At 35.5% G+C, this 26,882-nt stretch overlaps 1 protein-coding gene across 3 annotated transcripts in view; it reads right to left on the bottom strand.

Annotated features, from left to right (window-relative positions):
- The window catches only part of ZNF608 (zinc finger protein 608), a 75,369-nt gene that overhangs the window by 31,123 nt on the left and 17,364 nt on the right, over positions 1–26,882 (bottom strand). For all 3 annotated transcript variants that reach the window (XM_075178988.1, XM_075179006.1, XM_075178997.1), the window contains one exon: positions 16,191–16,446. In XM_075178988.1, the coding sequence (XP_075035089.1) occupies positions 16,191–16,446 (256 nt within the window). The remainder of the gene's footprint in view (positions 1–16,190; positions 16,447–26,882) is intronic.

Below are 26,882 nucleotides of genomic sequence, written 5' to 3'. Positions count from 1 at the left end.
CCAGGTGCTCTAGTTTCCTCGCACACTCCAAAGACATACTGGTAGATGCGAGTGAGTTTTCTGTACAGCGCTGCGAAATTAGTGGCATTATATAAATAAATGATGATGTAGGTTAATGTGCTTCTGGCCAAATTAACCCTGTGTTTGTGTTAGGGGATTGTATGATCCACTGTGGGAGGGACTGATTTGAATGCTTGATTATTTTTAAAGCTCTGGTTAATATGTAAGCGCTATATAATTGTTAAAAAATAAATACAAACCATTTAAAAGAATGGTTTATTTCCACCGTTTTAAAAAGCTATTCAATGACTTCTACAAGTATATCATGATCATTTATTTATACAGCACCAGCATATTGCACTATATACAATAATCATCATCATAGGATCAGCACAATGTCTTTGTGGTTAGCACTTCTGCCTCACAGCACTGAGGTCATGAGTTCAATTCCCAACCATTGCCTTATCTGTGTGGAGTTTGTATGTTCTCTCCATGTCTGCATGGGTTCTTCCCACAATCCAAAAACATACAAGTAGGTTAATAGGCTGCTATCAAAATTTACCCTAGTCTGTCTGTCTGTGCGCGCTAGGGAATTTAGACTGTGAGCTCTATTGGGGCAGGGAATTAGTGGCGCTATATAAATAAATAATGATGATGATCAGAGCCTCAGTGCTTCACTGAGCAAGTGAAAAAGAAAATCAATTATTAAATAAAAACAAAAAAACAAACACCCAAAGTAGTAATAGAATACGTATTTTGCTTGTCAAAGCAATGACTAATAATATATGTCATGGACATGGGATTATATTAGTTTAGTTTTATTCACCAAGAAATGTCCTAGAAAATGTAATAGTGTTTCGTTAAAATGTCCCTTCAGTGAATCCCAGCAGAGCTTCTGACACACATATTGTATTACATATAGACACACACACCATGCGAGTGCATAGTTCAACCTGCTCTAATTTTTGTGGCTATAACACAGGTCTTCAAGATTTGTCCCCAATAGAAGATTTGCCACATATCTTGTTCAGTAGTTGTGATATGTCCAATTCTCAATATCTGTTCATGTTATTTAATGTTCGTATTTAAAATACTATATTGTTATGTTCATTTGTTATACCGTATTGAGAAGGTTTAGCTGCCATTTGTAATGTGAGTACTTGCATATGTTCAACAGTGGCCCCCAGAAATGTTATTCAATTATTGACAACTATATAAATAACTATATAAAACTTCAGAAATAATTTTCAACTAACAACTGTTTATAATTACACTAGCCTTGTGTAAATAACTAGCAAATGTCAATAATTCACGGCTCAATTTTATATTCTAAGAACACAAAAACACTCCACCATGTATTTATTAACAAGTGTTAAATGTTTATTTCATTTGTTGGCTGCATTATGTTGAACAAAATCTTTATAGGGCAATAAAGTAATCATTTTTAAAAAAAGAAGTAAAAAAAAAAAAAGTCAAAGGCAAAAAATAAAAAAAAAAATATATATAAAGAAATGCCATATCAACTAATATTCAAAGCTACTGTTTAATAGTACAGAACAATGGGATTTACACTACTTTCTTTATTGCAAAACCTTTACAAATATTATATTTTCTGAATTTGTTATATTTTATTTTCCAGTCAGGTTTGTATACATTTTCAATGTGTTCTATAAACCCAGCATAATACATACTCATATCCGAAATGTATATCATTTCAAGATATAATTTTGTCAGTTTGCAGATGTAATCTCAATGCTTCACATGAGGAAGCGAAGTGGCAGTTAACCAAGGCAGTTTGCAGTCCGCTTTACCAGGAATGACTGACAGCCACAGATTAAAACCACAAAGGTTTAACTTAAATATATCAACATCATTTTCTTACATGCAAATCCTTCCGACTAATAAATACAACATTTTTATTTTCAACCCTAGCACTTAAGCCTTTCAACAACATGACTCACTGATACAGAGGGCTGAGAAATTAAAATTGTCTGGGCACCCTGGAGTGTAGTTCCAAGTATGTAGGCAAGTTTGCTTTAAAGGTTTAGCCACTAATGGTTTCTTATTTGATAGCCTATGTTTCTTTTCCTTCTTATTTAAAGGGGAAACACATTTTAATGCATTTTTTTCCTCTAAGGGACATGCTACTGAAATGTGTTCAATAGATGATTTGTTCAAAAATTACCAAGGAAGTGTACTACTATTTACATTACATTATTGGTCCCTGGGAGATGCTTCATAGGAGTTTATAGATGGCGCTTCCCTTTCTTTTCAACTGATGCAGCACCCATGTGAGACACATGTGAGAAAATAAAGATCTCTGTTTAGATGAAGTTATGCCCATGGGTTCTGCTTAACATTCAAAGAAAAAGAGTGTAATTATAGTCTATTAAAAAAAATAAAGGTAATTTAATCAGCAGTTTAAAGGTAATTTTAATAATTGTACTTAACAGGTTTCAAGCAAACATGAGTCTTCAGATTTCCTCAAATGAATGTGAACACCTACAAACGTATGTATGGCTACAAGATTCTGTAGGAGTTGCTAAAGAGTTCTGTAGATACGTCTCCATATAAGACAATCAGTCCGATTCTACATACAGTATAAACTGCTGAATGCAGTGGAAAGTACTAGGGATGGAAAGTAATGCAATATACACAGCCCAACTCTCTTTATTTATCATGTACTCTTCTATTACCCAAACATTGCATGGATGTTAGGCTAGGGAGTTGAAATAATAAGAAACAATCTTTCAATCATACTAGTACACTCTGAACGTGTCACATTTTTTTCACAGGATTTTCCTGCAGCTCCTAATAAGACCTTTGAAGTGTGAAGACATCAGAACACACCCTTCCCCCACACATGCCCCTATTTCCTGCCAAGGAACTCCTCATTTCCATCATAAACACATCCTTGACTCTCTCCAAATTCCATAGTAAATTCTGTTGCATTCCGCAAACTACTCAGCAGAAACTAAAGGATACACCACGTACCTATATATGCAACAGCATGGTCAATATTTGATTGAGAACCATTCTCAAAACAGCTGACATTCTTGCTGTAGCTCCATTATTATTAGCATTGTTTATATAGCACCAATCATATTGTGCAGTTCCGTACAGAGGATACATATTTTTAAATCAATAAGGACTAAGTAGATAAAAGATATGCTTAGAGGGCCTATACTACATTACTTTTACATATAGCGTATGGTAAAGAGCTTTATGTCTAGAAAGGAGATGACAATATATCAGAGAGCAAATGGAGCAAGACAGCATTCTGCTACCAGTTTCATAGCCTAGTAGTGCTATATATATATTAAAGAGGAACATCCTGAAATAAAGGGGCATATCGGATTACGTGCATAGGTTTAAAGGTTTATATTTTTCAGAATTGTCAAGAAAATAAAAGCAATTTGCAGCCAGCATATACACGATTGTTGCTTGAAAATATCACTATGGCTTTCCTGTGCTAATGAGCTCATTATTAAATAATAATAGCTTTTGCATAAATGCTAAAATACTAGTATATTGCAGTGAGTAAACATTTTCTTATTCAATTATGTCAAAACGTACCTTTATTTTATACAAAGCATTTATTCCTTTAAAGAAAAAAGTTCAATATTTAGCTAATTTTATTTTTCCCTGCAAGTATTCTATTATATTTAAAGGGAAGATGGCTCCTACCATAGTAGTATTAATAAAAATGTCCATTTCAAATTTTTAAATTACTAATTAACCTAAAAAGCATAAAATTGGCACCAACTTCCTAAGTGCATACTGAGTTGATCTTGTTTATCTCTGTAGTTGTGCAACAGTGGTCAGGTGACTACTACAACCTTGTGTCTAACACTGCAACATTAGTAAAGTGTATGTTATGTTCTGACACAATTTATCTATATCCTCTCTGTATTTTGTACTTGCACTATTGTCTTTATATACATTTCACAATATACACTGCGGTGGGTGATGCCTAATGTTGCTAGGCAACAGTTTGGCACTTTTTTTTTTCCAATAGGGGAGGGTAAAAAACTGCAAGGGCTATATTTCACTTATTTAAGTTCTGTGAGTCCACTTAATAGGCAGCACGGTGGCTATGTGGTTAGCACTTCTGCCTCACAGGACTGGGGTCATGAGTTCAATTCCCAACCATGGCCTTATCCGTGTGGAGTTTGTATGTTCCCTGTGTTTGCGTGGGTTTCCTCTGGGTGCTCCGGTTTCCTCCCACACTCCAAAAACATGGTGGTAGGTTAATTGGCTGCTATCAAAATTGACCCTGGTCTCTCTCTGACTGTGTGTGTGTGTGTATATATTAGGGAATTTAGACTGTAAGCTCCAATGGGGCAGGGACTGATGTGAATGAGTTCTCTGTACAGCGCTGTGGAATCAGTGGCGCTATATAAATAAATGGTGATGATGATGATGTCTGAAAGTTTGCAATAAAAAAGTAGCTGAGAGGACCGAGAATGATTCTAATACTATTTATATATACTAGGTGTAATCGAATTTCATCTAGCTCCAGTTTACTAAAATTATTAGCCAGGGCTATTTGAGAATCTTTACACACATAACATGTAGGATGTCTTTTTAAGTGCACATGCTAAATGCATTAACGTTGTGATTTAACAGTATATGAAAAACTATCTATATTCATTGTTGCTCTAAGGTCCATACATGCCTTCATTTTAGAGTAAAAAAAACTTTATTTAATTTGTCTTCCTATTTATTTTTTTCACTTCTGTCATCCAAATGGAAAACATATGCAAATAAGAAAAATAGATTATTTCAGTAGCATTCTGTAGTGTTTACTGAAATGAAGAGGTAATTTCAACAATTCCTTTCTGTATTTAAATATAGAATGCATGACCTCCTATGTAAAAAAATAAAAAAAATGACAGGGTCCGTTATATTGTACATTAAATTCCCTAAAGCATCACAATCATATTAAGTAGACTATTGTGCCAAGTTGAGAGAATTTACACCACATCTGACAAACTAGGTGTTATGTTTAGAAATACAATCAATCATTCACAGTAGGTATAGTTCTGTTTTGTGGAAACAGATGTCTGATATTTTCAACATTAGTTTTACAGTAAGGAATGATAAATAAGGAATGAAGAAACACATTTGTGTGTTGAAAAATAAATAGGAGTGTGCAATACATTTAAGTAACAGCTCAGATGCATACCAGAGGCTTTACAGAACAATACTATTAATCCATCAAACCCTTATCAACTTAAGTAATTTGGGCTCTATTTACAATTTCGCTTCAGCTACTTTTCCACTTAAACCTTCCTCCTCCTTTATCTGCCAGGAAAATGTGGTTACCATAGTTTCTGTGTCATGCTGAGACTTGATCTGTAGAGCTGCTATTAAGCTGCTGATAACAGTGTTTCTGTTGCAATTTATGAAAAATGTCAGTTGAAGGCACAGAGAATTGTACACACTATATTTTCCCAGCTGGAGACATCTATGAATGGAAAGGGAAAACATGAATACACATGTTCTGTAGGTTAGAAAAGGCAGCAGCCTACATTTGCTGGGTGGTTGATTGTACAAATAGTAGTGAATAGGTTTAGGAGAATTACATTTTTTTGTCACATTAACACAATTTAGTGTGTGTTCACGTGGCTTAGCTGTCCGAGTTATCTATGGTTTTCATTGTATACATTGCTGGTGTATTTAAAAAAAATATATATTTCTGTATAAATTATAGCATATGCTAGATACTTCTAGTATATTATGGAAGCTTAATCTACAGAATGTTAAACATTCCATTCAGAACTCAAGAGAACAAAACTTCAAACACTAAATCACAAATCTATTATATCAACATTTAGGTTGGCCCCACATAGTGCACTTTTGATTTGTTAGCTTACGATATTCAAATTGACCATCCAATGTACCATGTGTAGGGAAATTAGTTCCAATTATAATCTTATCATTGCAAATTGACCATCCACAACTATGGGACCAAATTAGCCAATGAATTGCAATATGCTACACCACTGTATGTGTGGGGTTTAAAACCATGGTAACCATCCAGCCATGGGCATTTCCACACACACACAAAACACATTCTCCACTTTTTCTTTGTTGCCTTAAGTATATAGGACAGTCTTGCTCTGCAAGTTACCCAGTTAACCCCCTCCCCTCCTTCCTGAGGCTGGATATTCTCATTAATATTTATAACACATTATAGGCAAATACTGGATACTACATTTAGCTTTTCTATCAACAGTCTGGCATTAGCTTGTGCAAACCATACTAATAATTATTAGTATAATGTGTACATTACAAAAATAAATGATATTGGAAACATTAGCATGTATACAAAATAATAGTATTTTTCCACCCATATGACCTAAGGAACATCTCATTAAGCTAAAATGGTGAGATCTCAAGTAAACTAAATTTAAAAGTGTTATTTACTAAATAGTAATAAGTCAAAGCAATATAAGTTGTTGGTGGTTTTGATTTGAAGTTTGCTATTTATTGGAATTATAGGAAATAAACTCCAGATCTGTGCAGGCTATTGAGCTCGCTGATGTCATACACTTCCACAATTCAGGGTCAACATCTATTTAACAAGAACACATTTTACAGGAAACCAAGGATTAGCTTTCCTGCAGACCTTACAGGAAAGCTCTTGCAAACAGGGAAAAGGAGAATGGTTACTTATCCGTACAAATCAAAACACACTAAACGGTGGCAAGCAGCCAGCAAAACTATTTCTGATTTCTTATCCCATCTGGTTGGCTTGTAAGTCATTGGAATATACATGCTAATATCTACTTTAGAAACAAATACTCACTGGGACTCATAAACGTCTTGGTGTGCAGTTTATTATGACTGCATAGCTTGTGATCCATAGAGAACAGTCTTCCGGCACTTGCGGGGATCTTAAGAGTTAGCCAAAGTACCTCAGCAGCAGAACAAGAAAAGATGCCTTGACTATTCCCATGGCCAAAAGCCAAGAAGCTCTCACAGATCAAGCAACAAGTAATACATTTTCAAAATTCTGTTAGCAAACCAAACCCTACTCTCAAATCCTGTGGTCTTAGTATATTGTAATTGAGTGCAGACTGTTCATTTATATATACATATGTGGCATAAATTTGGCAATCATTTCATGCTACAATGCAATGTCAACAGCTGCTTAAAATAGATTACACTGGCTTTAATATATTACATATAGTTATTTATTTTTACTTTTATGAAACATAACCTTAACTAGTTCTGTATAAAAGGTAGACCAACCAGAACATCTGCTCAATCCCAAAACCATATCAAAACACTGAAGCCATTTAATTGCGTTCATACTGTATACCCATTTTGATTACCATCATCAATTCTCTCTTGCCGCCTGGATAAAAGAATATGCAGCTATTCTTAGGGATACTTAGAATCAGGGACCCATGGAATCCACATAAGCTGTTATTGCTATAGTAACACTGCATTGATTCTTCTACAGTCACATCAATATACAAATCAAGGAACCAGGTAGGATCACATTTTTAACAAACTGACCATTTTGAGGTAATAGGGTAATGAATATAGTGGGACAATCCCAATTTCCTATTCAGGGGGCATGGACATTCAAGTTATGGGTGTGGCTTAGGTAAATTGTGAGCACACCTTGGTAGTGTTTGGGAGAATTTGAAGCAGGCTCTGGTTGTATTATCTTTAGAGACAAGCCAATAACCAATATAAATGGAAAAAACATGTGTAAAATATGTCTAACTAAATGGCGAGTTTAGCAGCTAAAAGATGAGAGGAACGAATGCTTAGTAGAACAATTATTTAATCCTTTAGTTATGTTTCATATTCTGAAGCACTTTATTATCATGTATTTTAAAGAAAAACCAAGAGAAAATCCCTACCAAGATATAGCTTTAACCTAATATGTGTTATTCACTGGTGCTTTATAAAGGGAAAACATGACAGTCAAACAAATATTACTACTCTAGAAGGAAACAACTGCTTCACGGTGCTATATACCACTGAATAAATTTGCCCTGTCTTCAATACAGATATAAATGAAATTAAGTGACCCAGGCACTAAGGAAAACTAGATGACACATTTACAGCGTAGAACAATATGTTTAGAATAATGATGTTCTGCTCTAGCAGTTTTGCATTAGGGAGCAGTGAATACAGTCTAGTTATATCACATTTGTGATTTTGATGACACAAAGAAAATGGTTTATGTAATAAATTTACCAACACAGGTACAACAAAATATGGTCTGGTCTTTCAAATGGGTAAATAGTTCCTTACTAACAAAAGTAGCATGGCTGAACAAGCTAAATTATTAGGTTATAGAAAGATGAATAGTAGACACAATATTAAATTTCTAAGGATGTAACTACTCCGTTATAGTACACATTGGATTATTTTTGTATTAATTTACTACTGTTCATCAGCTTGTTAAAAATTTTTTTTAAAAATGGACAATATAATCATTATATATAATATCTGTAATAGAGACAATATTTGCCTGTGTTTTTCCTTTAATATTGTGACCCAAGAAATACCCTTTGCGGGAGGTCTAAAGTAACCTATTAGCAGTTTTTGGGCTTTGTATCTTTTCAAATGGGGGATTGTCAGCTTGACCTGTGCAATGATTGTGGAAATAAACTAGACCACCATAAACTATTTTATTCATAATTAATTTTAAGGAAACTAATCAAGTAATTAATAGATAAAGGCTATTATCTGTGCCCAAAAAACTAACAATCACTTAAATTAGTGACTAAAACAATTACAATTGTACATAAAAGTACCAACATTCTTAATCCACTGGAGGTCCTGAAATGAGCAATTACAATGGCTAGACATACCAGATTATCAAACAATTGAAAGTCAATGTGATTCTGTGAAAATAAAAAGAAGTGAAATTTTAATTTTATGATATCCTATAAAATTCATATAAGTTTACAATAAATCTTAAACTGCAGCAAAGTAAAAGTCATAACCCAAGCAATTCGAGGGTAAAATGTGGTACAAAAGTGGAAGCTGCTCAAATCAATTTATAGGCCATAACAGGTGCTTGAAAGGGTGGGGTTATCCTGCAAGGAACATACACACAACATTTTTCCCCCCAGCACACTGCTATAGCCAGCAACAGATCTGCCATTTCTACTGTAGATAAAAATGCAAAAGTCTTTGTTGGACACATTTGCAAATGTATGTTTACAATAAATCTTAAACTGCAGCAAAGTAAAAGTCATAACCCAAACAATTCGAGGGTAAAATGTGGCTCTGCATATTTCATTACCGAAAGTCTACAATATTAGCATTAGCAGTAATCCAGAGTCAATGGATCCACTGAAACTCAGAACCCTTTGTGGAAGCACCCCTCAAAAGTCTGTCCTCGGTGGCAGCCACACCACAGCATTGTAACTTGCAGACCACTATGGGTGGTGTGTCCAAAACGCAGGTGCTTCTGGGCTACAAGCTGGGTTGTTGATGTGGTTTAGATGCGTCTACCTCAAACACCAACATTAGATCCAGGGTTATCTGGATCAAATAGAAGCTCACATTTAAGACGCTATAAGAATCAGTTAACAACTAGTAATCTTACCATGTAGAGGAGATCCTTCAGAACCTCACTTCACTTTTGAAAGGTCTCCAAATTTAAAGAAACAATAACATAAAAAACCCAGAATAAATCAAAAATTTCTTAAATGGCTTCCGCCTCCTGATACTTGTCCTTCCACTCTCTGCCCTAAATAAGATTTAGGATCTCTTTGAAGTCACAAAAGGATACTAGCCGTGATCCTGCCAAGTGTATTATGTTATTTCCTGCAGGGAAGGATCTTCAAAACAATGCTTTTCATAATCCATATTGGAGAAGATCTCTGTACAGATCTATAACTAGTACACCTAGGCCCATTAATTTACCTGTCAGATAGTTTAGAGTGCAGTTTGAGATAAATCAGGGAGTAACTGAATACTTATTAAAAAGCTCTTGAATCAAATCTTTGTGGTGTGTGTTTAATAGTGTGTGTGTGTGAGGAGATTTTAGTTAATTTTAGAGAAACCATGTGGTTTGGTTGATTATTCCTTTCACCCCCAACATGTCTAACATGCCCAAGTGGATGTTGTCATGACACTAACTAACTAGTAGAAGAATCGTGAAAAAGGGAATCTTTTTCTTACTTTTTTCCTACATAATGCCTACAAGACAAATATATTTATTCTACCATATGGAGGCTCTGTTGCCAAAAAAACCCAAAAACAAATAAAAACTCCATAATATAAAATTCACTAAAGTCCCAAAAAATTGAATTACCTGTAAAACTTGATCATCACACAGAACATGAAAATTGATATTATCAAAAATGGGAAAAAATCACCTAGTTATGACGGTGTTAATATTAAGTTGATTTTTTTTAATATAAAGCAAAGATTGGTTAGCTCACCTCCCTAATGTTCCCAGCCACACAACAGTATGTTATACCAACTCTACAACTTCTATGTGAATACATAAGCTTGGAACTTGTGTAAGTTCTGCTATTTTGCCCTTTTGACTTAAGATAATATAACATTGTCTCAGCTTGTGGCAAAATTGACATAAAAATACTTGACACTTTTTTTTTCTGCTCTCCTTCCTCCGACTCCAATAACAGTAACAGGCTATGCTGAGAGAAGAAGAATGTCAGTCTGTGGATGTGAGAAGTGTGAGGCATGCTGACAGCTTGTTCAGCACACAAAAGCTGCAAAGTGAAAAATGGCTGCCTGCTGAACAGTTTTCAAACGCACAAATTACCAGACATGCTAGAATTCAATCCGAGCCACAGAATAGCTCAAGCGATTGGATGGATGTTTGTAGCCATAATATTTTCTATTATTTTGCAGAAAACACAAACAAACAAACTATTCTTTTTTTGCAAGCTCTAATATAAGCATTACATTTAGAGTTGTTAAACTTACTGTAGCACACATACTACTCAAGTAAATAATTCACAGATTCTTGGTAAATGTTCGGTGCTCTTTACACTAACCCCTAAAAAAACAGATGTTCTGGACACAAAGAGGCTGATTCAAAAAACTGCATGTTACCGTGTGATGCTCAGAGGTGCAAGAAAAAGTTTCCATTACCGTAATGTGCATATCAACGTAGCTATGAGGCAACTAGAGAAATGAATCAATTCCAAAGACTAAACATATGCAATAGTAGAAAGCATACAAAATTCTATAATACTAGCAAACCCAATAACCAAAATGGCAATGAGCCTCAACACCATCCCCCCCACTAGCTGATCCAAAGGAATCTGGGGACCCATCCCATTATCCCATTTGCAGAATAGTCACCTTCTCCCTAAACCATTAGTTGCTCAAAAGTCAAGTTGGAAATTCAAGCATTCTAACACAACTGTTATGATGAGACAGCACCAGCCATACACTCAGTTTTTCCACACAAAAAAAGTTCTAATGTGTCGAAGGGCTTGAAGTCTGCTTCAAGGCTGATAATTAAATGATGCAGTTGGACAGACTTGCCATTTACTCACAAAAGTGGTTTTAATTGCTTTATATATATTCACTAAACACCACTCAGAGTCAGCAATATGTAGGCTTCATATAACATAAAAGCCCTTTGCTATATAAAATCTTATCATCTCATATCAATTTCTCAAACTAGGATATGGGTGGGGGCACAGGGGTTAAGTTGGCAACATATATATATTTCTAAATAATATACTCAGATTCTAAATACTCTGTACACTGTAATTTTACTCAGCACATGTAATTTTATATGCAGAAAATCCAAACCACTGGTTATAAACAAAGTTCTGACTAAAGCAAAGAAAATGGACTTCCCCACAACACATGGCCATGCGAAGGATAGATTATTGCAGTGGGAAAGATTACAACATGCCAAAAATAACATGCTTTAAAAAAGGAACAATGGACCTGAAATAAAAGAAAATACAAAAAACACAAATAAAATAAAATGTTAAAATATACAAAACAGTAACAGTTATTAGCACTTCTGTTTTCTCTCCTTCTTTTGGGGAGCTTTTCATCACTGATTAAGCTATGTTTGTGTTAGATGCATTTATAAATATTTTCATATCACAACAGAAATAACTTCAGTGATTTTATGTTTACAAAGGCACTTTGTAAGCAGGTTGTAGAAGGACAGTGCAAACTTTTTTTGCAAGTCCTTAAAGAAAAACACACCCTCCCCCCTGTACCAATTTATTATGCATTGCTATTGTGTGGACATTGTGCTTTGAAAAATAAACCGATGTAACTCTAAACTTAGGCTTCTTTATCTCCCTGAGGGAAAATGAGAAATACAACAGTGTGTGACAAGGCGAGTAACAGGTCTCATTTAATAGGAAAAACCTCCAGCGTATTAGATTCCCAAGCCCAAGTCTCTGACAAAAGCAGGCACTGGATTTAGTGGAGGTCAGAGAACCCTCAAAACGCAGCCTTTTATTTTAGAACACAGTTCTTGAAGTTGAACAATTTCATGTTCCCAGTAACTGTAAACAGGCAACTGAATCACAGCTCTGAGCAATCATATGGTTTAGGATCCCCTTGGCCCAGATACAGAAGCATTTTAATTAGCAGTAAACAACTCATTTACATAACTTCAAACGGTGCAATTGGATTTGCACAGATGAAGTGGAATAGGCACAACAGCAGTTAACATCTATGGTGATCAGAGCTCATATAACCAATTCAGTGCTCAAAGGCTTGCAGAAAGAGGAGATAAAAAAGAAGGGTTTGTTAATAACAGGACAACTGCTGAATTGTATTGTGTTTAAATTTAGATTGAATAGCAAACCAATGAGCTAAAAAAAAAAAAAACGACCAAGGAGAAGAAGGATAAGAATGTATTAGAGTATAATGTGCATGAATTAGCCAGTACCAGGAAATCTGGCTACACATTTCTACAATGCCATGTGTACCACAAATGTTACAGTGTAAACGTTATGGAAATTCTTCTATGCATCTGTGAGCAATTTTACACAATATTTTCTCGTGCCAATGTACTTTTAAAACAGAATAGATCAAAAAGCAAGAAAATCCAAAACATCCTCAGACAATTTTGTGTATGAGCTGAAGAATTAAATTGTCTTCCAAGTTAGAGTTTTGTTCTCTCTCTAGAGCAACATGAATTATAGAGATGTCTGCAACAACTAGTTACACTTTGACACAGCAACAATTTAATTGTCATTTGCCAACCCGTTTTACTTAGATCCTATAATCATTCTTTGCAGTAGAAAGCTTAGAGCATTTAAATAGATTGTGGTGGGATAGAAAGTAATTGAAGTTCTCCACCGTATGGAAAATACAGCACAGATGGAGCTTTAAATTGGCATCATTGATCTCTGTGCCAAATAGATCGCCCGCCAGACGTTAGAGGAAATACATGACAAAGCACTGATGCAACTTGCACTATTTTCTTGCCACATTATTTTGTCCCATAATGTTGTGTATGGACCATCCATTCGGTACCACATGATTAATATATCCCCTTTAGACTCTGCATGTGAACTCAACACAGCTCTGATACATTGGACGTGTTTCAATTATTGTCACCTGGCCACCTGTAAATAGTTTTAGGAGGCAACATTGTATAATACTCCTAACCTTTTTAAACCAAGAACCAAATTATGTCTGTGAACCAGCTTTGCACCCCATTGTTCCGTTTTTAATTAATAACGTACTTCCTTTAATTTATTTTAGTGCATATCAAAATGTGCAAAGGGAGAGAAATCGGGCCAAAATAAGCACAGCCCCGATTCCTCAAGACAGACATACCCCCCTCCCTCCCCCCTTCTGAGGTCCAAACACATGGACTGTTCCACAAGAAGCTAAGCATTCTGAAGGTGTTTTATGGTTATCTTCAAATTAAGAATACTTCTCTGTAAAATACTACACACCAGAACTTAGAAAATAGCAATATTAAAGCAGTACATTAGCTGGCCATACACAATAGAATTGCAAAGAGAGGAAGATCATGAGGACCCACCATATACTATATGGCTTGCCAATCACATTTTCACCCATTGGGTAAGAACCCCTGTTATACACTATTAAACGCACCATTCTGGTCTTATCACATTGTTAAGTCAAGCACTCTAATTGCATCAAATGCTCCTGCTCTCTCTGCTAAATTGCAGGCTACAAAGCACAATGCGATTTGCTTCTGGCACATCTGTAAATAGAAATGGTCCAGCAAACAAGCACTTTTTAATTCAATAAAAGGTCAGAACAGTTTAGTGTATTCAACTGGAACGACTCCTCCAATAGCTAACCTGCTTTTTCTTCACAAGAGTAAACAACTGCTTATCACAGCACTGATTAGCATAAGACAACAGAGAAAGCAAAAAGGTCAAACCCCTATTTTATTAACTTCTACGTTATAAAGACAAACTAAATGCATTTTTTCAGTACTGGGGCATAAATAATACAGAATTCCCTCTAAACATAAAATCTACAATTCCCACTTTCTAATTAATTAAAAAGAAAAATAAAGACTGGAAAGAACACAGTACATTGTTCAACATTATAAGTCACTTCTCAACCGAAAAATGTCTGTTTTTTTATGTTAGATATTATCAGCAAAATCAGACAGTTTTTTGGCAGAAAAGGTATTTTTAAAATTGTGAAAATTTCCGCCAATACAATCGCTGAATTCTGCTTTTGCGTTGCCATTCTCCACAATGTCATCCACACTATATTTGTAATTTACAGTCTATAAAGAAGGTTAGAAACATTATGGTAAATGCAAATTGCTCTTTTGTGTTGTTGGCGTAGGATTGGGAACTCAAAGCCAAATTCCGCTGGTGAAATGGTCAAAGTTTTGCTGCCAAATAACGAATGCGGTAAATATTTTGCAGTATAGTTGATGAAGAATGTTGCCTCTATTAACCTGCTGCTACAATGGGGAATAAATTCTCATCCAGCCTTTGTCAATACTTGTTAAAATGGACAAAATAACCAAACTGATCAACCAAAAATACACTGTATGTTGCCATCGTCAACATCTCAAAGGGTGTTTTAAACAAGGAAAAAAGAGTGTATGCTATATTTAGCACACATCTACACTTTTACAATATTCATACATTAAATGTAATGTGTCCTAGATTTAAGTAAACTTTCTCAAGAATATAGCTATAAATATGGATACATATATCAAGCTCACAGATGAAGCATATTCTGATTGAAGTTTTGGCACACATCATCTCAGGTTTGGCATTGGTAATACTACCAGTGCCGGACTACCATACCAAATTATGAGAGTACGCAGTTATGTTATTAGCTTAGAAACTATACATCCTTGACTCCATAAAGGCACTCACATTAGAGGAAGACACATTAGAGGCAGACACCCATTTTTAGGGCTGAAGCAATATTCATGAGAATCACTAGGTATCAGAAACCTCACTGAAGCACTTCGTGACCAATATTCATGAGACATGACCAATATTCATGAGACATGACCAATATTCATGAGACATGACCAGATTTTATGGGCCACTGGTTCACAGGCAATGGACTGCAACTATCTCATGAATATTGCTTCTGCCTAGAATATAACTACCTCTATTATGTGTAGGCAACAGATGCTGTTTAATTATTCCCATCTGTCAAATGTGCAAAAAAATAAATCAACTTATTTTGAAATATTAATTTTACACTACTGTCAAATCTGTATTATGCATAAAATAACATCACAAACAATCAAAATGTACAAATGGCAGATTAAACATTCAATATAGAAATTAAACTACAAGCAGAATCAAATTGTGATACTTAAAATTAAATTCTGGAAGCTGTCTCCAACTATCACAAAACACTAAACATGCACATCACTGTCAATGCATTGCTGACCAAATTCACAATGAGGCAATTCTTGAACACTTTGATTTTTGTTAATATCTTATTAGTTCTTAATTTACAATATTCCTATGATTGCTATTCTACAAAAATTCAAATCATGCCTAAAATGTACGATCAGCTAGCTTCCTTTGCATAAATTAACTTAAAAATGGTTCTCGAAATCACAAACCAAAAACATAGCAGTGGCTAAATAGAATATACTCAAAGTATACTCAAAGTTCCTTAAGCAGCTAGAACACATTTTTTATGTGAATTAGTAATCACTGCATGCAACAAATACATCTAATAGGACTTTGAAATAATTCATATAAGCTTAAACATACCTTCTTCAGTTTCATGCCAGACAATCCCTTCCAAGTTGACACTGGTGCCAGGTTCACAAGGTCCAAGGCATTCAGGTTCGGTTACTAGTCCAACATCACATGTGTTTACACCAACTGATCGAGTCCGTACTAACAGCTGCTCTACTGGTGCAGCGATAGTTGAAGATGGTGAAAAGTAGGATGGCAGAATCTGAGAAGAGATGCTGCAAGAAACTGGTGGCGGCGGAGGGGCAGGCACTGTAAACAGGGGGTCAACCTGGTGAAATAAAACACACAAGTTGTTTGCAACATTTACCATTAAATACTTATATAGATTTTTACTTAACATACTACTTCTTCACAAATATTATGAAATGTTGGAAAACTAAAGCTAATGCTTGAGTCTTGTTGGTGTGTTGAATACCATGTCTCTCCCCAACATATGCACCTTGGTAACAGGTGACAATCACACTAAATTTCCTGAGAATTTTATAGCATTCTGTTGGAAGCTATGGAGCATATATACCGTATTTCCCCATGTATACGACGCTCCACTGTATAAGACGCACCTATATAAATCATGTGAAAAAATTGAGGATAAACATCCTCAATTTTTTTTCACAGAGTATTTGTGCAGCTTATACAGAGGAGAGACATTGCTATAGTGAATTCTGACTTACCCTGTCAGATTATTCCTCTGTCTGGTAAAGTCTTCTGTCTTCTCTGCTTGATCCTGATGCTGGAAACCCGATTAAGGTCCTCTCTGCGATGTCCGGATGTCCTTTCAGGACCTTGACAATTCTTTCAGGACCTCAAGGATGCCTTTCAGGACCTTGTCAAGGTCCTGAAAGGACATCCGGACATCGCAGAGAGGACCTTAATCGGGTTTCCAGCATCAGGATCAGACAGACAGAAGACTTTACCGGACAGAGGAATCATCTGACAGGGTAAGTGCTACTACCCCTGTATAAGACGCACCCAGTTATTAGACCCAAAATTTTGGGGGAAAAGGTGCGTCTTATACATGGGGAAATACGGTAATTTGTCCTAAGCACAGTAAACATAAAAACACCTCCAAAGTTGTATAATTCTTTGTACATAACACAATATGTAAGTTTTAATAGACAGTTATAGATAACTAATGTAGGAAACATAGTTCCTGGGCACACTTCTGAAACCGGAGACCTTCAGTAACAGATCCCACTGTGGCAGGAGGAAAGTGGCAGCATGATGTTCATTCATAACATAGACCCATGCACCCTGTTGCTGAAAGGTAAAGGTCCATAGTACAGAATATAGAATTAACATGGGGTGGGTAGGAAGGGTTATGTTACTGTCTTTACTTCTTAATAAACATATTTGAAGAGCTAAAAACAATTTGAACCTACAGATGTGTACAAATGTTTTGGCAACACTGGTCAATATACATGTTTTTCTGAATCTTTAAGCACAACACATCTGTAGGGTGGAAACTTAAACATTACATATTTCTGCACAATCTAATGTACAATTACTATTTGTTTGAGGAATTCAATAGATAAAAAAAGCATAAACAAAACAAAAAACAAACAGTGAATGTGGCACGTACAACAATTTGGGAACTTTGGAATATTTCTGAACCACTGGTTGCAACACAATCACAACACCTCCGTGCTTAGCATTGGCTGGGTATTCTTTTCTTCAAATGCTTCATTTGGTTTTCTCCAAATGTAGAGATAGTTTTTGCATAAGCTACAACATACAGTGACCTGTGGACCATTACTTCAGTGGTCAGTAAAATGTTTTTGCAGGCCCTTTGCTACAATCAGTGGTGTTCTGCTTTGCATTTCTGACCAGTTTTTAAGCCCATCAGAGAGTATTCTGGGTCTTCCAGAACCTGCATTGACTTCAACTGTTTCCCTTAAAATCTATTTCTTATATATGTTGCAAACAGCTACAATTCTAAGCTGGAAGTATTTCACTATGTTTTTTTATAGCCTTCCCCTGCTTTTGCACAGTCATATGTCTTTATTTTCAAGTCCTCATATAACTGCCCATAAATGTTGAGTAGACAAAACAAATTTTTAGGCTTTAAAAAATAAATGAATTATCTGTAAGGGTGCTCAAAGAAAGTCACAATCATGATTGTCTCGGATCAATCTGCTATCTTCAGGTAATAAATTGGGCATTTTAAATGTGCAGAAAGGTTGTGTTTATGATTTTACCCTGCAGAGGTTTTACAGATTTCTATTCACTTAGATGTTCAGTCAAACATGCAATTTGAACTGAGGAGCCCAAATGTTTGCATACTTCTATGTAAGAGTTTTGTTCTAACAGGTGGTTATAGGTCTGTCTGGGGCGCATTGTCAGCATTGGTAAGTGCTTTAAATCTATTCACTGGGTGTTTAAAAAAAAACAGACAGATTACGAACAGATTATTTGTTCAGTCTGTAGTTTGTACTCATTGTAGTCTTCAAAAAAACAAACAGAGATCAGCGATATCTACTTTGTCCAAGGTTCGATATGTAGCCATGGACCGAAGGATGGACGACGACACAGTACAAGCACATGTGAAATGGTTTATTGGGCACACTCCCTAACAAGTATCATTGTGTCTGGACTTGCAGCTATTTGCCTGTAAGCAGAGATTAATATTGGTAAAATGTTCAAATCTTTGTCTTCATTAGTTGTATTTTCTTTAATTGTAAAAAGTCATGTCAAAGTAAAAACACCATACCACTTGCATTGCATGGAGGATAATATTTTGAACATAGGAAAATAAAATGAATGCAAAACACTTTTACAAATCCGATGCCATTGCTAGTGTTGTAATGAGACTTAATCCATTTGGAAACTGAAAAGATGAGTAGTGGACGGCAGCTATCCAAGGTGGAAAATACACAACAGCCTAACAGCTGCCAGTGGTAATGTGACAAACCAAGCAAAGAAGGGGATAAAAAATACACAAAGAAAAAACCTCTTTATAGTCTTTCACTGTTATTTTTACTTGACAACTGCCAGGTGTTTATGTACGCTGAGTAGTAGCCGAGTGATTTATCAAAGGATTGTCAACATACAGAGTACATACACATGTAGGTGTTCACTGAATATAGATGGACAGGTTACTTACACCACACAGGACCTGTTGTACATAGAGTAAACTTATGCAGAAAAACATTGGTAAAAGGCAAAATTTACGATACAATGGCTTTTATGTTGCATAATAAGAGTGACAATTACAGGACCACTATAAATTGAAACTACTTTATACTTATAAACTACAAGTAATATATATATATATATATATATATATATATATATATATATATATATATATATATATATATATATAAAAATTGATTTATACATTTTACAAAGTAGAAAGTATAAATCAAAGTAGAAAAGTAAATAAAGTAGAAGATTAATGAAGTCACTCAAAGACAAAAGTCTATGAAATGATATGTTGTGAAATCTACTAGGTTCGGTCAACAAATGGAACTGATATGCAGACTTAAATGTCACAAGATAGAAATAAGTATTAGGTCATCACTCCAGTCTGTCAGTGGCGATAATACAATAAAGCAGAGAATGCCAGGTGTTGGGTAACAAAAGTTAGAGATTGGCAAAGGAAATTTATTTATATTATATAGCACTCACAATGTTATGTAGCGCTTTAGACAAAGCTGTACAGGGATAGTGTTTCTGCAATCTAAATTTTGGTTCCTGAGACAGAGGAAGAGAAAGTGACATGCCCAAGGCCATACGCAACTGACAACAACATTTCAAGCTGGTCTCCACCAAGCTTCTAAGCGTCATTGGTCAGTTCTCCATCGCCCCCTTTCATCAAACCGCTACTGCATGAGACAGCAGCTAGATAGCTGCTCAGCGATGGAACTAGTGTTTAATACGCTGCATTGCAGAAGAAGCATAATGCTTAAGATTTTCACTAGTAAACCAGAAAAACAATTACAAGTTTTTATTATTGCACAGATACATCTATAATATGAAAGATCAGGTAATTAAATGGCAGAAATATTAAAGCCAATGAAGGAATTAGGATTACAAAAGGCATGTGAAACAAACTGTTTCTAAGTTACATTTGTCAGGGGATATGCTAATTAGTTTATCATACAAGCTGTAACGAGAAAATGTATAACAAATCCAGAAAATGATAAAAATGCAGCTAATCCATAATCACGTAATCATGAACTGCATCAGGCTTTTATTTTTACTTTACACACATACTTAACTATAAAATAATATATATATATATATATATATATATATATATATATATATATATATATATATACACACACATACATACATACACACACATACATTCATATATCTCATTGTATGTAAAGTAAAAATAAAAGCCAGAGGTAGGGTGTGCATTAATTAGCTGTATGTGTATGTATTATATATAAAAACAAAACAAAAAACAATAAACTATACAGAAGGCACGATACCACGTTATATAAAGTAGAATGTATAAGCAGCACTGACTGCAGGATAACAATGATGTCTAATTATGAGTCAGAGAACAGCTACGTGAACACATCAATTACGGACCATAGCTAAAAGCCCTTGAGATCTGGGAGATTAGCATCCAATCCTCTGATTTACAAGCTTGCATCATCAAGAATATTAAGAAGGGGAGGGCTGAACTGAATATGTGCTACAGTATCCCAGGCACTCAAACAGGGCATCCTACCCACTACGCCTTAAAAAAGTTTAAGGAACAAACGGGCATCATTTGTGAATTGGGGAACTTTTGCTACAATATGAGAAAACAATAACAAAGGATCTATACGCTTCTATTCATTACCAACAAAATCAATATGTACAATAGTAACCGGGCATAAAATAAACCAAATATAGTACTTTAGTGCTTAGAAAGATAGAGCAGAACTTGTTGGATCTAGTGCAGATATTCAGTTACTAAAACTAGCATTTGAATAGAAGGTAAAAATAATACTGTTTATACTGTTATTTGTTGTTTTAATTAAAAAAAATAAAAAAAATTCTCTCAACTGTTTATACTACGCATATGAACCACCAAATGCTTATGAGAGGTGACTTAATATCTTTATTGGAAATTTTAAGCAAATTGAATATTCAAACCAGTTTCCAGTTATTTGAATTTTTGTGTTATAAAATGAAAAAATTATAATTCTTTAAAATAGTTGAAGTCTGCACACATCTTGCTATTTCAGAACAATCCAATCTTAAGATATTTTGGCTACAACAAGATGCCCTGTTTTCCCCCAATGTCTACTGCATTGCTGGCCACACACACACTTACAGCCAATAGCTGGTATGTGGCTAGAAAATGAGAAGATCATTATCGGACATGTTGGTAAAAAGGGGGGGGGAATGACCGCACACACAAATGTCAAAATAAGTTATATTCCAATTACATCAGACCCCAGTCATGCCAGAAAAGGCAGGATCATATCCAGTTTGGTCATCTACATGTGACTATTTTGGGTACTTATTTTGCCAATCAACAATTGTATAAAGCAGCTAAATCGGTTCCTATGTGGCCCCGCTTTAATGTCAGAAATGGGCATATTATTTTTTCTCTATAAAAAAAAAAAAAAGTTACAATTGTCCAAATGTGGCAGACTTCCAGGAATAACCTTTAGTTGCCCATGGTTGGTAATAGAAATCCTCAATTATTTTTCTAGCATTATCCAAAAATTAAGATGCAAAAATAGTAAATGGAAACAAAACATATTCAATAAACAATTTACTAATCTTATTACAAAAAAATAAGATAAAATACATAATATAAAAACTAAAACTATTCTTTGATTAAAACAAAAATGCTTCACTTAAGTTAAATATATCCATTTAGTTATAAGGCCCTTGGCTGCAAGCCGGTATATACTGTTTAGAGGGGATAACCTCTATATTGCAGGGAGGAATAAAAGGCAGGGTGGAGGCAGGGCACCAAATTCTCCTTGCTTCATTGATCTAAGGGACTGGCCAGTCATTTTCTAGGGGATGCAAAAAAAACCCTCTACATATTGGTGAGCTCAAACCTTTGGAGTTATTTGATATGTTAGTAACCTCAACAGCCACTTAGTCAATGGCTAGAGATAGATATTAGGATGTATTTACAACCATTTGAAAATACTTACATTGCACTTTTTAAGAGCTGTACTAGAAAGTCAATTTAAACATTTCATTTTCCATTCATGCTTTCTAGGTGAATAATTATCTTTTTTCCTTTAAATGCCTTATAAACTTCTTTAAAAAAATTAAAATAAAAACTATTTTTTTATAATCATAGAACTTGCCATACAGTGTTATTGTTGTAGTCGAAGGTCTCAACTTTAGAAATGGCAAGCTAGCACATTCTTATTTTTGTTATTCATTCTTCAGCCTTGTGAAACATGTAAGAACTTTTCAAATCACATAAATAAAACAGTATGTTATGTTTATGTGAAAAAACGAGGCAGCTAAAAACAAACATCTCCACGGAGAACTAAAATATATGAATGGGTGGATACTCTTCTACATACAACTGAGTAACCAGACTGATGTATCCATTCCATTCTATAACTGGGATATAATTATATTGCATGTATACACATATAATCATATATATATATGCACATATGCACCAGACAAGAGGCAGAATGTGCGGTTATCATATAGAAGGGAACAGCTGTCACTTCACAGACCACACAATCCCTTTAGGGCTTTTACAGCCGGAAACTAATGGGGTAGACATGAAAGCCCACTAACCCCTGTGCAGTTGGCTCTAAATGTTTAGTAAATTATTTTTTAATGATTTTCTTTCAAAGTGACCAGTTTTGTGCTCTTAGCAGAAAACATAACCCCCTCCCCCACCCCCCTCCATGCAACATAAAAGAATGTCTTGCTACATTGGTGAATTCCATACATTGATGATAAAATGCATTCTATCATTTCTGGTAAAAATGACTGTTCACATACATAGATAAATACATATACAGCAATGGTCATCTTCTGAAGCTTTTAAATCAAAATTTCCATCAAAGCATTCTTTTCACATAAACATTAATCACTCTAAAACCAACAATATGTGTGTCAACCTCAATGGCTAACTGCAGGATTTTACTTTAGCTACACTAAACTCATCATTTGTAAAGCAATAATGATTAAAGAAACATAATTTAAAATTAAAAAAACATTGGAGACGTTTGGTTTGAATGTTTTATTATGCAGGTCCAAGAGCCAAGCTACATGACTAGCTCATATTTTCAATTTAGATGCATATGGTGGGCAGCATGGTGGCCTAGTGGTTAGCACTTCTGTCTCACTGCACTGGGGTCATGAGTTCAATCCCCTACCATGGCCTTATCTGTGTGGAGTTTTTATTTTCTCCCCATGTTTGTGTTGGTTTCCTCCCACATTCCAAAAAACGTACTAGTTAATTGGCTGCTATTAAATTGACTTTAGTCTATCTGTGCGTGTGTATGTTAGGTAATTTAGACGGTAAGGGGCATATTCAAATTGTTTTTTTTCCGCGCCGCGGAAAAACTTACCATTATTACCGTTAAGGGAGCTGCGAGCTGAAATCCAGCGAGTAAATTACCGTATTAACTGTTTTTTCGCGCACAATTACCATAACAACGGTAATCGTGCGCGGACCGCTGGCTTATCGGCATTTCCGCCGACAATTGAATACGCCCCTAAGAGTCAATGGGGCAGGTACTGATGTGAGTGAGTTCACAATGAGAACAGCTCTGCGGAATTAGTGGCTCTATACAAATAGCTGCTGTCGATGAGGATACCGCATTAAGATAATGACCAGGAAAGCTCCAACATAGTCCGCAATGTTGTTTTATTTCCCAAACAGATTTCAACAATTGCATTTAGAAACTGGATGAGACATAGTATAAGACCTTAGTCATACATTGCACAGTGCTGCCTGAACTCTACCAATGCACCCATACAGAGTTTCCAAATGCCCTGCATAAGAGGATTGAACAGGGTTAATTCCCAACCACTCCCTGCTGAATGGTGAGCAAATCTCCTACAGATTATGAGTGCTGTGTACTCTACAGTTGATCTTGAGAAAACTGGACACGCTCATTAGCATTGCAATGCTACCAACTCTCTGTGGTTTCTGTCACAACAATAAAGAAAATAAGAATTGTGTATAACTCCTGAAACTTAGAGCAAATAGTCTGTACACTTGCAGTACTGGACCACAGAATACCATTCACAAACGTTTTAAAATCTAAAGTTTAAACCAATAATCTTTACACTAATTTATGTTGCAAAACTGGATGTATAGGTACAGTCTGTTTTTTTTCATCAGGTTAGTTCACAAAGATTGTAAAAGAAAATAGAGAACTCCCTAGGCAGAACAGGAGACATGCCTCTTTGCACAGCTATCTTTGGTCATGCCTCCATGAACAGACAAGATTGCACTACTTAGAAAGACTATTGTGTTTGTTCAAATTCACAAGCATTCCCTTTTCTCACTTTTTTGTTTTAATTCAGACAGTTAAACAAAAGAGGCCGGCCACCCTGCCAATAACTGAAGTGCAATTGCTGGGAGTAGCCAGGCTTATCTGGTTCCAGTCAGACAGCATAAACAAACCAACACATTTCCCTGCCCCCAACCACTTTGTTATTTTAAGAGACACAGAAGACTTAGAAGTAGTGTGCTCACAATTTATTACCCCGCCTCCCTCGTGCAAAGAGGGAGCAATACCACAACAGTGACACAATCTATAGTCCGACATTCATTTCCTGCACCACAGCATCTTATTCTTAACGTCTTTGTCCAAAGCAGTTGGCTACCAACTAGGTTTTAGTCTGTAAACAAATGATTTGCTCTACAATTAAACTATTCATTTCTTTTTTTTCTCCCCTTTCTTGTTGTAGGTGGTTGGCAGCTCTCCAATCTGAAGACTCATATTCATGATGGTTAAAAGGCAATAAGCTCATTTAGAGTTTATAAAACTGTAAGCCGTCAACAAAGGCATTTAATGCTTCTCAGAAGCACTGTGGCTTTTGCCTGCAGAATTAATAATGTACAAAAAAATGTACTTGTACTTGTCAAAGTGTTTGGAGTCGCTCTGTCAATTATTGCATATAGCAAAACCATCTACTTAATCTGTAAAACATCCTTTTGTTATTATTCAAAACCAGAGAGCTATGATACCTTAGAAGTGTGGTGGGGGCATGACAGAGAGGAAGCAGCATCATTTTGAATGGCAAATACATTTTAATATGCAAAAAGAGAGAGACAGAGAAAACAAACAAAAGTGATTACTGGTATTATATGAGTGCACCTGTTTGACCATATTGAAAGAGATTTTACAAATATCCTGTCTGTCACTGTGATAAAGGAGAAACTATGAGGGTGAAAAAGCTGACTAGTTGTAATTAAACGTGTGTACAAATAACATATTCTTTCAGTTACAAGACTATCTCTTACTCTAGATCCACATGGATTTCAGGGGGTATATTAACTAAGCTGCAGGTTTGAAAAAGTGGAGATGTTGCCTATGGCAACCAATCAGATTCTAGCCATCATTTTGTAGAATGCGCTAAATAAATGACAGGTAGAATCCGATTGGTTGCTATAGGCAACATCTCCATTTTTTCAAACCCACAGTTTAGTAAATCTAGCCCCAGGTGTCTTGGCCATGTTTAGGAGTGAAAATGAGTAGATAGAAGTGTTGGAAAAACATGGATATGTCATTTTCACACTTCCTCCTGCTCCCATAAGGACAACACACACAAAAAAACATTTGTAAAGACAGCAGTTAATCCAATTTTTTATAGTTATTTGCTCTCCAGGTGCCTGTAAAGCATTATTGGCAACATTTACCACTCAGCTTGATTTTACAGTACATCCTTAGGCAAGTGCATCTTAAAAGAACCTAACACTTGCACACTAAACACTGATAACCTTTGTTATCACTCCATTTTATTTACTTAGCAGGACATGAACCCATCTGTGGCTGGGTAACTTGGAGCTAACTAGAGTAAACATACTGTAGGGTTATAATCCCAGACAATCTGCATAAACAGCTGCTGGATGGGATCACAAGTAACTCTTGTTACCTGTGCTCCTTCTGTTTCATGGCATGTTATAATTCAGGCTATAGTCAACCTGTCTCCTTTATTGCAAAGTGCTGGAATATGCTGACACTACATAAAAGCTATTATAAATACCCCTAAAAAATTTAGTAGGTGACTGTGGAAAAATGCTGATAAGAAATAGTGTGGAGAAGAATATGAAGGATCGTCCTAACTTTGAAGTTTCATTAAACACGTTGACAATATACTTTATCTCCATCACCGTTTCATTTTCTGCTATTAGCATAGTGTTGCCCAATAATGTAAAGTGGACCTAGCACCTACATACAGGAAGACTAATGGTCACAACACAACTTCAATCACTCACCCCAAAAACACCTATAAAAAGCCTAAAAACACTGGCCACAGACTGAATGGCAACGCCCCTCCCCTGCTTTTCATTTTAGGCTTTAATGAATTATGGCTACCTCACAGACTGCAAGGTATCCCAGATAAGCGAGTTGGTCCATCAATGCATTGCCCCTAAAATTATGCAACCCTAACCAAATGTGACCTTTCCACAGACATACTTTAGAAAATATACAGTATTTAAATACTGTACATATATTTGTAACACGGTTAAGAAATAATGGTTACAAACTAATGAAAAGTCTTTTGTGATGCAATAATCCAAATGTA

The sequence above is a fragment of the Mixophyes fleayi genome, chromosome 1 (assembly GCF_038048845.1).
Source record: "Mixophyes fleayi isolate aMixFle1 chromosome 1, aMixFle1.hap1, whole genome shotgun sequence".
In the NCBI taxonomy this organism is placed as follows: domain Eukaryota; kingdom Metazoa; phylum Chordata; class Amphibia; order Anura; family Limnodynastidae; genus Mixophyes; species Mixophyes fleayi.
The sequence above is the reverse complement of the archived record's forward strand: the minus strand, read 5'-3'. Positions and strand labels throughout refer to the sequence as shown.